General features: G+C 43.9%; 1 protein-coding gene across 5 annotated transcripts in view; it reads right to left on the bottom strand.

Annotated features, from left to right (window-relative positions):
• Positions 1-13,434, bottom strand: part of UBR4 (ubiquitin protein ligase E3 component n-recognin 4) — a 74,599-nt gene that overhangs the window by 47,238 nt on the left and 13,927 nt on the right. For all 5 annotated transcript variants that reach the window (XM_065855273.2, XM_065855274.2, XM_065855275.2 and 2 more), the window contains exons 21-43: positions 12,982-13,061; positions 12,622-12,750; positions 12,002-12,184; positions 10,639-10,761; positions 10,320-10,549; positions 9,555-9,679; positions 8,947-9,044; positions 8,676-8,833; positions 7,718-7,927; positions 6,808-6,909; positions 5,953-6,053; positions 5,560-5,758; positions 5,162-5,350; positions 4,772-4,835; positions 4,434-4,625; positions 3,771-3,841; positions 3,496-3,643; positions 2,892-3,119; positions 2,504-2,674; positions 2,225-2,407; positions 1,800-1,958; positions 1,061-1,213; positions 555-782 (exon numbers count right to left, since the gene is read on the bottom strand). In XM_065855273.2, coding sequence (XP_065711345.2) covers positions 555-782; positions 1,061-1,213; positions 1,800-1,958; positions 2,225-2,407; positions 2,504-2,674; positions 2,892-3,119; positions 3,496-3,643; positions 3,771-3,841; positions 4,434-4,625; positions 4,772-4,835; positions 5,162-5,350; positions 5,560-5,758; positions 5,953-6,053; positions 6,808-6,909; positions 7,718-7,927; positions 8,676-8,833; positions 8,947-9,044; positions 9,555-9,679; positions 10,320-10,549; positions 10,639-10,761; positions 12,002-12,184; positions 12,622-12,750; positions 12,982-13,061 — 3,524 coding nt within the window. The remainder of the gene's footprint in view (positions 1-554; positions 783-1,060; positions 1,214-1,799; positions 1,959-2,224; positions 2,408-2,503; positions 2,675-2,891; positions 3,120-3,495; positions 3,644-3,770; positions 3,842-4,433; positions 4,626-4,771; positions 4,836-5,161; positions 5,351-5,559; positions 5,759-5,952; positions 6,054-6,807; positions 6,910-7,717; positions 7,928-8,675; positions 8,834-8,946; positions 9,045-9,554; positions 9,680-10,319; positions 10,550-10,638; positions 10,762-12,001; positions 12,185-12,621; positions 12,751-12,981; positions 13,062-13,434) is intronic.

Raw genomic sequence — 13,434 nt, 5'->3', positions numbered from 1 at the left:
GTAGAGCCCTCAGCTACCGCATCCGTGTGCGTGAACGCTGTATGAATCTCACACAGCGCGCTCCCCGTGTTCCCAGCTCATAAAAGAGCCTTCCTGTGGGCCGCCTTCTCATCTATTCCCATTTTGGAGCAGGTTGGGGTAAAAAACACCAAGTAAAATGCAGACAGATTTAAAAAGTCACCTCCAAGACTACAGAGCTGCTGTTGAGCAGAAATCAAGGCCTGCTCCACCTCTGCTGCCCCAGCAAAGGTTGTTAATTTAATCTTCTTTGGTTAGTGCACCTTTGGAGTGCCCCGCTCTGAGAACAGCACTGCTTGGAAGGCATCACCCTGCTGGGAAATCCTGCTGGGCGTGACTTCAGAGCCAGCCACGGAAAACATATTCCATTTTCTAGATGAAAGGATCAGGGGGTTTAATTTTCACCCCGCCATATTTTCACTGCAAGGATATTTCTCTCTTTAGAGGAACGGCGAGTTAATTGAACCTTCTGCCTTCAAATGTCAGACACAAAAGCTGCTGCAGCCCTTACTACACGAAAGAGAAGTCAGCAGTACCTTCAAGTCCTCGTGATTGACTTCAAGCACGTTGGTGACGTAGAACGGTCCGTGCTGGGCGCTGCTCGCCTCTTCCATGAGCTGCGTGTAGATGTAGCCAGCGGAGGACATGATCACGATGATGTTCTTTCCCTCCTCGTTGAAAAGGAAAGTGACATCCCTGATTTTGGAACTTGGTAGAAGGAAATAGAAAGTTGGGCTCAAGGCATCTACAGAGAGATCGTAGATCTGTGGGAAGAATCAAGGAAATAATTAACTACTGCAATGGAAATCAGTGCAAATGGACAAGAGTTGAGACAAGGAATTAGATGTTACAGTTCATATTTTTTCTCTTTGAGGTTCTTTGGTTTTGCTGTTTCTTATGGCAACAGTACACAAACACCACGAATTTCCAATTAATTTTAAACTAAGAATATTACAATATTCTTCTGTGTGCACTTCTGCAAAGGTCCAGGCTCTAATATAGGAAAGAAGACATATCACCAACAGCTCATGAGCAAACTCACCTTCACAAAGTCTGCAGTCACTATAGCGAGCTCTGTTTGGGATCCTGGCAGCCACACAGCTTTAATGATGAAATTACCAGTGGCTAATTGGGGATGAAGGACCAAATGATCAGAGACTGATCCAGAGCTGCTGAACGTCAAGACGTGGCAATCCTGGAGTAATGAGGAAAAACAAAGTGTCAAATGTTAGAACAAAATGTTGTTTATAAACATTTCAAGCCAAGAACTGAGTTAAAAACCAGCATTCCTCCCAGTGCCAAGTGATTCATACAGAAAGAATCTAAAATTCCTGCATTACAGATGAATGACATGAGAGTTTGTAAAGAAAACCCCAAACCCAAGCCAAAACCACAGAGTCCAACTGTTTTTTAGTGAAATAATAGATTTGTGGATTCTGCACTGTGAAAGCTGAAGCTAAATTTGGGAGAACATTAAAAGAAACTGAGTCATTGCTACAAAACACTCGTTTTTACAGCTAGTTCTAACACGCTAAGTTTCACATGACTAAGCCTTGACTCCTGTCTTAAAGTAAAATTGGCCTAAATACACTAAGAACTATTCTGAGGCACAAGCCCATTTATTATATCAATCACACAGGCCCTGCTGTATCTAGTAGGTAAGTGATTCATGAGCTAGAACTGGCGACAGAGCTTTGGCACTGGCTCCTCTGGGGCAAGAAACACAGCAGGTTTGGGTTGAGGTTTCCAGCTGCCTGGAGGTGGGTTTGCGAGGCGCATACCTTCAGTCCACACACGGCCAGGTAGTCCTCCTTGCAGGGATTGCCGGTCAGGCTCAGCACCGTGAATGGAACAGGCGCAGATGCCAGGCGAGTTAGGGTCAGTTTTCTTTTGCTGGAATCAGCTTGTTTCAGCAACGCCGAGAGCTGAAGGACTGTAATCTGCAGGACAAAATCAGCTTGGTTACCCAGCTTTACAACTGTGGGGACAAAGGCATTTCCATTTCAGCTCAATGACCTGCAGTTTTCACTGTTTCTGCTGCAAGAACTCTTTTCCCTGAAGAACGAGAGGTTTTTCTAAGCTATGCAATACTTTACCAAACCTCAGGACAGGCAGAACAAATCATATTCTCCTTGTTTTTCAGTGCTCTAAGGTCGTTTCATTTTCCTTTACGCTCCAATTTTTGCTACAGAGCCAGAAAACTCACCTTGCCCTTCTCGTGACTGACAGCCAGGTGCTGCCGGCGGCCATGCGGGGACGACAGGACACACATCGCCACCCGCCTCAGCACGTGAGCGCTGATCAGCTGCCGGATCGTCTGGCCCTGGTCCCCGCTGTAGTTCATACGGACGTTCTCAAAAGCGCCTTCTTGAGAGCCAAGAGTTGGGACCTGAGTCATTAGGAAAAGAAGTCAAAAGTCTACCACTGCAATTTTTCAGTTTAAAAGCGATCACACGCACCCGTAATGGAATCGTGAGTGTCATACCATCAACTGATCCGTCATTTCCACTGACTTGTCCAAGGTGTGCAGCTCATGGAGAGCTTGCTGCGCACGGCTGCTGCTCCCCATGGCTGAGGCTTGCTGGAAGTTGATCTGAATCGCATCCATCAGGAAATTCAGCATCTCCAGCACCAAAGGTGCAAAGGAGAAGTTGGCCTGCAAGAAATAGATGCAGCAAGTGAGGCACGAGATGTTCCTGTCGGGATTTCACACAACAGCTCCATGTCAACTGGTTTTTATAGCTCAATACCACTTTCACAATCCCTCTTACCATAAAGAGTATGAAAATCAAGCAACTTGGCTGATAACCAACACAGTCCAGCCAAGATCCTCAGCATAACCCATGTGCCTTTTAACAGCCAGCTGATGATACCTGGGACTGCAATTCCTCTCGACAGCCCTCAACATTTCTACACAGGCTGCTCTTCTTGGGCTTTTCTTCATCAGGCCCTTTCCCCTCGCTGATGGTGACCTTGGCTTTCTCCGCAGGGGAGGTGCTCGCGTGCCGAATGACACTCTCGGGCACTCGGGGCTCGCTCTGGAAGGCGGATTCCTTCATGGTAGAGCTCATACCACTGCTGGGAGTTCTCTTCACCAAGGCCTGGAACAACAGAAAAACGCTAAAAGCCCAAATCAAACTCAATTTTACCACTGACAAAATGAATACAGATTGTAAAGGCAGCAGGATTTTAAAGAAATAGAGTAACAGTATCCTGCACACCACCTTCCACCCAAGTATTAGAAAAACCTTCACATTTAAGATGAAGTTACATTTGCTGGTTCTGTAAAGGGGGGTGGAATCCCAGGAGTCACTAGGACAGTGATTTGCCAATGCACTTATTTAGTGCAAAAAAAGTAAATTATCATGACGTAACTTACTGCAGAACAGAAACCTCTGCAAAAGAAACCACTCAAGAAATCACTCAAGAAATCACTCAAGAAATCCCAGCTGGTATGTTGACATGAAGACGCTTTACCAGGCAACTGCCGTCTTCCTTGGCTCCACAGTCACAGAAGAACGATCCGTATTTGGCATATGAGATCTCATGATCCTTGTGACACACTTTCGCACAAACTGTGCAAACACCAACCCCATCGACCATCTTGCAAGTGTGACAGTGATACCTGCACAAAATAAGAAGACGAGTTATAAAATACAGGGCCTGAGGAAGGCTCAGAAGCTGCATCTGTTTCCTTCTCAATGGCCAGAAATATCAGGCTGAATCTCAGAACACAAGTTTGAGATACTTACCAGTGTTGATTCATGAATTCTTTCTGTGTGATGGTGAAGGTACAGAGTTTATTACAAAGGGAATCTTCATCCTGTCCAGAAGAAAGGTGTTTTGGAAAGGTGTTATTGCTACAGTAAAGGCACACGGCACAGAACACGTTCCTCAGACAACAAAATGCACATTTGAAGAACAGCAAGTTTTAGCAGCACCTAGCTAAAAGAAGGCAGCTGATATCAAACCACGTGGTGACATTTTAGAGCAACTCGAAGGAGTGAATCAAGAAAAAGAAAACAGTAGCAAATATATCGGGATGCCAAATTTTAAAGAATTCATTAATAGCAAGTTTTTTCCTCCACCCAACAGCATTTAAAAACCTAATAAAAGTTGCTTGTTGATATAAAATCTAGTTATTTCACAGAGAAGCCAGTAGGAACAAACCATTACTCCATTTCTTTTTATTTTCTAAAAAACCCCAAAACTTTCAACTTTGGTTGACATCACAAAGTCAAAAAATGTACGTCAGGATGACAGATATCCTATTCCAGATCTGACAACTTGGTCTCACATTAGGAATAAACAACAATAAGAACAAAATCTCAATTTAGAACCTGAGTAATTCTGAGTTGGAAGCTGTAAAATGAATCTACATCTCATTGGCAGCATTAACTGTGACTATCGCCTACCGAGTCTTCAGCCTGCGAGTCCTCCTCCTCCACGGCCAGCTCCTCCACCCAGTCTGAATCCACCTCGATGGCCCGTTCCTCTCCATCCACAGAAAGGTGACTTGGTCCTTGGCCACCGGTCTGGCTCAGCGCGTTAGTGACATCGGCCAGGTAAGAGACAATATGGCACGTACACTCCAGGATAGTCACATGCTGTAACGTAGAGATGAATGAAAATGAGAGACAACACTTAGATCCCTTAATAGCTACTGCAAGGCAAGAAAACCTAACAGCCCCTTGACCAAATAGCTTTAAAACTCCCAAATATTTGCAAGTTAAGCAACAGTCACACGTCTTACCTTCCCTTGCATGACATTTGCGTTCATTTTTTCTACCACGTTCTTTTGAGACAGGTACTTCTTGCTGCAGCACAGAACAGTGGAGAAGATCATTACAAACTTAATTCTCACCAGCAGCTTCAAGCATTCAGTCAGCTTTAGATCAGCAACAGGAAACTTATAAATGCAGTAATTAAACCATCAAGAGGGGAAGACAAAGAAAACACATGGTTGTTTTAAATGGGGGGACACAGACCAGCCTCTCTCAGACACTCTATATTCCAAACAACAAACTGAAAAATAAGTGTGTATCGGTAAAAATGAATTTCTGTCCCCAAATTACCAGGAACAAAACAAAAAACAGTCTAAGCGATGCAAATGAACAAAGATTAGCATATGGTTTGCTCTTACCATCTGCTGAGCCAATCGACAGCAGCACCGTGAAGCTGGAGGTGGCCCGCACCCTGTCCTGCGCTGGCCAAAGTTGCCATCACAACCATCAGCTCAGGAAAGCCCGTGCCATCACCATTGGCCAACATTTCCGTGGCCATCGGGATCAGGGTGCTCAGTAGAACAGTGCACACGCCTTCTCCGACTTGGCTAATAATCAAAAAGAAGAAAGTTTCAGATGTGGCACATCACCCGCTGAAATACAGCAAAGCCCCAGAGCGCAAGAGCACTGACAAGGCAATGCTGCCATGCCCATCACTTCATCTGAGCTGCCACCAAGAAGCCACCAGCAATTTGCACATCTAGAGAACTAAAGGAACGAACAGCAGATAAAAGAAACGACAACTGCTGTACTTCACCTGTTTTCCCGAACAATGTAAGTTGTCAAGAGTTGCAGCAGTTGCCTGTTCTCTTGCACGATGTCCAGCTGATCTGAATCTTTGGGTGGGGACATGGTCATCCTGGTTAACCAGGCCTGCAGCCGGACAGGCTCCACGCAGGCCAGCTGAGCCAAAGAGCCACAGAGGCGCAGCAGGCTGGGGTTGGGACTCTTCTCAGCTGGTGGAGAAAACCACTAGTGAGTGCCAGATGCTACAATGAACGTGCTTGGAGATGGTTTTCCATCAAAAGCGTGAAGCTGTCACTCCACTTCCTCTTACAGCTTCTCTTTCAAGCATCTTCATATCACAGTCTAATACCAGAACAGTATAAAATGTGGACAAAGGCAGGACAGAAAAGATTTAACAACTTACTCAGCTGGAAGAGCTTGGTGAAGAATTTCAGCACCCTATTACAGAACTTCGCTGAGAGGTTTTCGTTGGCTGTCGCCATCATGATCTGGACCAGTTCTCCACTACATGGAGGAGAGAAATTAAAGTCAGCTTTGTAAAAGGCAAACCCATTCCTTTTTTTCACTCACAGTTATATCTGCCCTCACATTTCAGATTGGCAATAGTTTGTATTAACACTGCTCAGCAGCCAAGCCACCGGAACCGCTTTCAGGCAAACAGCAAACTCTGAGCTCAGACTAAAACGTGTAAATTTTGTGAGCTCTGTAGTAGCTCTGTAGTAGTATCATCCACATGTTGAGTCACAAAAGGGCCTGTACTGGCTTCCAAACCAAAATTCAATATTTTCTTGCCCTTTTTCCCCTTCCACGTTAACAAGTACAGCCACCAGACTGGTTCAATTTTTAACTGTTGAACAAGTAAAGAGCAAAACCAGACAATGGTCAGCTTTCTAACTGAGAAAACACTTTCCTCCAGTGCACCCTCAGAGCTCTTTGGGATATTGTTGTTGTCGTCTTATGCTGTTCCCATCACAATTTATCTTCATAATTCTAAGCCAGGCCAACACCTCACCTCCGCCTTTAAAATTATCAACCTATTGCCCCAAGGAAGCACTGAGAGAACTTGGGATTTTGCAACTGCCTCGCAGACGTGTGTCTCTCTAAAACCTCCTTATCATGCTTTGATAAAACAACCATCTTGCAAGATTCCCCACTATGAGGACTGGCATTAACGTCACTTAGGTGTTGACAGTGACAAGCTAATAGAAAAAGGAAGCGAAATAAAGTCCTTGGCCTACAACTTTGAGGTTGACCTCACCTTTCTGAGAAGAATTCCTCCATGGCTTTGCGGGCCTGGCTGCTCTCCAGCTGCTTCTCCAGATGTTGCAAACACTCCTCCAAGATGGACTCATCCAGGCCACTGAGCATCAAAAGATGTGCATTAAAAACAATGTAAAGAACAATTTTAACAATTCCAAGAGCCAAGAAGTGATCAGTTTTGCTCATACAATTCTAATCAACTTCCCACTAGCTGAGAGAGCAGCTCTCCTTCCAAGAGACAGGTAAAAATAATTCATTAATAAACGCACATGAACACCAACAAATCCAACAAGTATTCAGAAAAAAAGCAGCACGTGTTGCTGCAGGCAAGTCACACACAGTCAGAAATCAAAAATAATCTAGAGTTTTCGGACTTGTCATATTACAAATTCCTCTAACAGCTGCTGTTTTTACACCTCAAGTCTCTTTTAGTGTTAGTCCTCCCCATTCTCTACCGTGCTCATTGCCGCTCCGCAACGCACCCTGCAAGTCAAATCCAATTACGTTTCCATTCTCTCCCAGAAAGCGCAGTAGATCTCTCTCTGAGCACCTTCCACCCAGAGAGGATCCGTGTTAAAAAGATGCAAGATCATAATACTTATTGGTTTTGTTTCAGAGAGGTAGAATCTACATCTGTGCATTGAACTTATTCTCTCTCTGCACACAGAGAGGAAGGGGTGGGAAGCACAAATGTGGCTAGTTTGCTATGATAAAGCAGGGATTAGCCATCCTTACAAATAGCAAGAAAAAAGGAATACAAAGGAAGTTAGGTCAGCATCTTCAGCTTTGATTTTGTGCTTGTATTTACATAATTTTCTATTTGCTTAAATAAAAAAAAGTCCAGAAATATACATGCTCTATCTGGAGTTACAAAAGACGATTAAAGTCCGAGCCATGCAGCGCGTTACCTGTTTGGATCAGAGTGATGGGCCAGTATGTTATAGCATCCTGTGATCAGCTTCTCGTAAACACGTGCCAGGAATTCATCTGATTCCGCAGGGCCCAAGATCCTCTCTAGGGAGTTGCTGCTTATCTCTGCCACGCTCTCTGTGCTGGTCTCCAAAAGGAGGGGCAATAGGGAATGAATCACCTGTGGCGGGTTCAAATCATCTGACCAGCTGGAAAAGAAAAGAAGTTAATTGTCTGTATGATCTTACTGGATCGATCAGAAGTCACACGAGCAAGGCACAAGTCTGGCTGAAGTCTGTGATAAAAGCCCTTTTCAGAAAGCCAGGATAAAGACACTGACCCAGGCATTTTTCCCCTCAGAAAAGTTGTTCTCATTTGGAAAACTCTCCACACATTACTTTGTGTATATACAGCTACATTTTGCCAGACAGTCACGCTATCACATATTATGGCTTTTGGACTTGCCTGCAGTGGCAACAACTATTTCTTTTGTTTCAGAATATCTTAAGAGTAAGTCCTTGGAAAGCCTTTCCTTTCACTTTTTCCTTATGTTTTAATACCATCACATAAGATGAAAAAATACAGATGAATTAATTAGATCCATATGGTCTCAGTTTATATCCCAGTTTCTTCAAGTCCCTATTTGACCAAAAGGACTAACAGTTTCTCTCAGGGCCTTTTAAAGACAGCAGATCAAGACAGAAAGGCTATTTTTCATTAATTTAGAAGTGTACACTAAGTAACTCCGTTAAAGGCTGAGTTCAAAATACAGATTCAGTTCATGTGTTGCACCCCAACAGTCTGATGAAGACTGAAAAGCAAACACGTTAATTCCCTATATGATGTATCAGAGAACACCCTTATTGGAGAAATCAGAAGTCACACAACTCCGGATGGCAGCCCAGGAGAGCAGACAGATTTATACAGGGAGAACATACCATAAACCCCCTCACTTACACAATGAGATCCCCAGTGAGTCTGACCAGGGAGAGCAGGGTGTGCTTGAGGGAAGCTGCAAGGGGTAAACTCTGGCTGCACAGGGTACCCAGGTGGGCGGCCTGAACCGCGCTGATGTAGCTTTCTGCAGGGATCGTGTCATTCGCAAAGGCGTTGCGCTAAGGATTGAGAGAAAAATGCAAAGATCAGAACGATTTTAAAGAAAGAGGCACTGCCTGCCATGCACAGCAAGTGATGGTCCCACCAGATGGATCTACGAGGCTGGACTCACCCACGAGCCAATGTTTGGAAACTCATTTGTGTGAATGTTGTTCCACGATTCACATAAAGTTTGCACAGCTGATGGTAAGTTCTGAACAAGCGCCGGACCTGCGATTAATGTGGAATCATACGTCATTGAGTAATTTCACGGGTCCTACCGAAAACAAGAATGGTTCACCAACACTTTAAAACTAGATCATTAGATCAAGACACAACGGTAGCTAAGCTGCGCTGTAATTCTCCTGAGGGCTAGTTTCAAATTTTTCTACAAGTCAAAATTACCATTAAGTTTGCAAGGGCTTCCCAGCTTCTTTATTGAAGCAACAGAAAACATGGCAAAAATACTAATTCACTGCAGTCTTCAACATATCAACATTTCATAATGCCCCTTACTACGTCATGCCACTGGAACACGAGCATGGTTCCAAAAGCATTTCGATAAGCCCAGAAGATTGCTGATTTTTCAAGGCTTGCCCAACTTTTTTCAGCTGTTAGGACACTAAGAGGGAAAGATTTCCCAGTCTGCTGCTGACGGCACAAGGCACTCGTTTGAACAAAATGCTCCAGAACACAACAGCCAGCACACAGCTCACCTAGAGTATTAATAAGAATACTCACCTAGAGTATTAGACTTGCAACGGCTGGATCCAATGGCCAGGACAGCAGCATAACCTCGTAGCTTCTCTTCAGAGGGTTTGTTTTCAGCAGAGCCCTCTTCAGAGAGGCTCCGTAGTAAGTAAGATCTGCATTCAGGATGGAAAGGATTTATTTCAGGAAACAGATCTGCACTTCAGGACTAAATATGTCTTAACTGTCAATATAGTGACAGATAAGAAAGCAACGTTCTGCCCCATAGTTTGTGTTATACCACTAAGGGAGTTCTGGGCTTTTATCTCCTCCAAGCTACTTACCAGGAAAAGCACCCACTCAAAAGAAAACACTGATAGACTTTTGCTTTTTTCTACGTAGGTTCTAATGAGAGTTTAGGAGACTTCAGACTCTTAATGTAAGAATTAAACCCTTGCTCTTTCTTGATGGTCTGAGAGCCTCAATATTATCTCAGTGAAATAACCTTAAGTAGCCCTGTCCTAGAGAGCACTTAGAGGAGGTTTTATCTTCACAGGAAAAGTTGGTGTTGCAAGCAAGACTTGAAAGATCAGACAAAGAGGCTACTTAGAAACAACAACTTCACATACATGGCTTGAGAAGCTGCTTTTTATTCTTCTTTTAAAATAACAGACACTCTGGAGGACATACATTAGAATAATTCTACTGGACTACGAAAAAAAGGCACCTACCTCTAAGAAAACAACAAACAAAATGCAAAGCAAGCCCTACGCACATAAAAAACTGTATTCCCCCTAGTGATCCTAAGGACTGTACCTCGTGAATGTGGCATAAGTGTCAATAAGCTGCAGCGTAGCAGGCAGGAGGTTTTTGGTTATCTCTGAAGACTTGTGTGGATCAGTTTCTGCAGCTAGCTTGGAAAAGTGCTCATCCAGAGAAACCTGGATCTTGGAAATTGCAGCATCAAGGGTGTAAATGGATTGTAAACTGGGAACTTCGTGTAGCTGGAGAATAGTTGTGCAATCAACACCACAGAAAGAAGATATCTGAAAAAGCAAAGGGATGCAACAGTAAGTGCGAATCATTCCACACAAACAGAAGCTCCATCTGCACAATCACATTCACACCGGCTTACCTGTCGAGCAAAGTATTCCTCTGCTATTTCCACATCGTACTTCACCGAGCTGCACTTGCTGGACGCCAATTCAATGAGAGAAGCAGCATGGTCAGCTTTCACGCCCTGCTTCGTAAGGTGATCCTACAGATGCCAAAAAAACACCCGCCACACTTAAAAAGTGCTCTATAATTAACCACTCTGCCAATTACGAGGTGAGAACACTTCAGAAAACACAGACACAAGTTCCCATTTCTCACCACCATGCCCATGTAACAAATCCCACATGCAGCCGGCACGGAAGAACAAGAGACTGACCGGCTTGGCTAAACAGGGAGATTCTGAAGGAAATCAGAAATAAAGAGAGTTTACCGACTGTGGGAAAAAGGGCTGGCTACTTATAAAGAATTTATGAAAACAGCTACATCATGCAGAAAAAAAAACAGGGAAACAAAAGTGCAATTTGAAGTTAATTTGGTCAATTCTGTTAGGGATAATAAAAAGTCCTTCTTTAAATACATTAATAACAAAATGAGGGGCAAGGAAAACCTCCATTCTCTGTTGGACTTCGAGGGAAATATAGTTAACAAAGATGAAGAGAAAGCTTAATACCTACTTAATACCTACTTTGCCTCAGTTTTTACCAGTAAGACAGGTGGCCCTCAGGACAACTGGCCTCTGGACGTGGGTGACAGAGATAAGAAGCCAAATAGCCCCCCTGTATTCCAGGAGGAAATAGCTGGTGACTTACTGAGCCATCTGGAGCCTCACGAGTCTATGGGACCAGATGGGATCCATCCTAGGGTGATGAGGGAGCTAGCAGAAGAGCTCACCAAGCTGCTCTCCATCATCTTCCAACAGTCCTGGCTCACTGGGGAGGTCCCATACAATTGGAAATTGACCAATGTTATCCCAATCCACAAAAAGGGCTGCAAAGCTGACCCTGGCAACTCCAGGCCTGTCAGCCTGACCTCGGTGCCTGGCAGGGTTATGGAGCAGATCATCCTGAATTCAATCACACAGCACCTTCAGGATGGACAAGGGATCAGACCCAGCCAGCACGGGTTTAGGAGGGGCAGGTCCTGTCTGACCAACCTGATCTCCTTTTATGATCAGGTGATCCACCTGGTGGATAAGGGGAAAGCTGCAGATGTGGTCTATCTGGACTTCAGCAAAGCCTTTGACACTGTCTCCCATAAAATACTCCTGCAAAAGCTGGTGGCCCATAGCTTGGACAAGTGCACTCTCTGCTGGGTTAAGAACTGGAGTTGGACCAAGGGTTGGACTTGACGATCGATCTCTGAGGTCTTTTCCAACCCAGTCGATTCTGTGATTCTTGCCATCAACAACATTACAAAACAACCTGATAAAGATGAGGCTGTACCTTGATCCATGTGACATAAGACGCGATTCGCAGACGGGAAGACCAGCGCAACGTGTGTAAAATATCACATTCACTCATCTCGGGTGTGTTCGTAGCCAATTGATTCATGTAGTTTTTGGATGGAGGCAAAATCCCTAATATCCGCCACAGTATCAAGAAGTAGTATTGAAGTGCACAGGCTTCCTGAACAAAAGTACAGTTGGACAAATTAATAAAGAAAGATTGGAGCGTCAATCACTACAGCTACTGAAATTATCTCATCAGGGACTCCTGTAGATCTGCCAAATGAGATGAACACATACTTGACTGAGTTTCTGTCATATTACACAACAAATTATGCAACAAAGAGGAGGGAGAGAAGAAAAATGAAAGATTATACAGATTATTTTCATCTTCACCATACTCCAGCCAGATCTCCTGGGATTAACAGGGACACACAGCAAGTCTAAAACATGTTATGAATTAGAGACTCATATGAGATGTGAAACGCTACCATTAGCCATGGGATTTTTAAGCTCCCCATTCCTCCAACGGCTGTCAAGAATACTTCACTCAAAAATACTTAGTTCGAAAACTTGCTGTTCCTCAACACAGACAATATGACAGTAACACAGCCTTACCAGCGCAGTGACGTTTTTGTTCTCCTTCCTCCTGAGTGTATCAAACTGTGACCCAGCCGCAAGCAGCGAAGTCAGGGCCGTGTAAAGCTCGTCATACTTCATAGTCCTAGAGAACAGGACCTCACAAACCTGCAAGACATGATAAGTCAGGATGGGTGCATTGCAAATTGCACAGCTCTACGTTTATATACAGCCAAGGTCTTCTTGTAAATATTCAGAAAACCCACAGACCAAAACCACGCAAAATGAAACTTTCGCTCTAACTGCTTCATCAAGTCTTGTCTACTTTCCCGGGCACTTGTCAAATGAACTCGGCCCTCAAGGCTTACGGAAAGGTCTTTCAAACAGAAATCCTCGTACCGCGCTATCGAGACGGTTCAGATCATCCTCAGAAGCTTCTAGAGACAGGATGCAGTAGAATCTGGGTTGTGGAGCTGCGTCTGGAGCATAAGGACAGAAAATAATGTTTAAAGTGACAGTTTTAATTAGCCATCAATGTGTCATTCCCTCTCCTTCATCCCCACAACCTTTCACATTTGAAGACTAACACCAGATTCTACTAAGCTCGCTCCACAACACATTATATGTACTTTTAACCTGTGGTACGCACAGCCAAGGTTTTCCTACTCATACAAACATCGCATAATAAATACACATTTATTTTGAATTATTTGTAGCATACACCTAGCTAAAAATAATTTTGTTCCATTAAACTTTCTTTGCATTATGTGCATTTTTATCTACTGTATCTATGCCCATTAAAAGTAGAAAAAGCCACACACACCAGGGCACAGGAAGGGCTCTTATTTATTC

This window comes from Patagioenas fasciata, chromosome 23, assembly GCF_037038585.1.
Source record: "Patagioenas fasciata isolate bPatFas1 chromosome 23, bPatFas1.hap1, whole genome shotgun sequence".
Taxonomy (NCBI): Eukaryota; Metazoa; Chordata; class Aves; order Columbiformes; family Columbidae; genus Patagioenas; species Patagioenas fasciata.
This window is presented reverse-complemented; position numbering and strand designations above follow the sequence as displayed.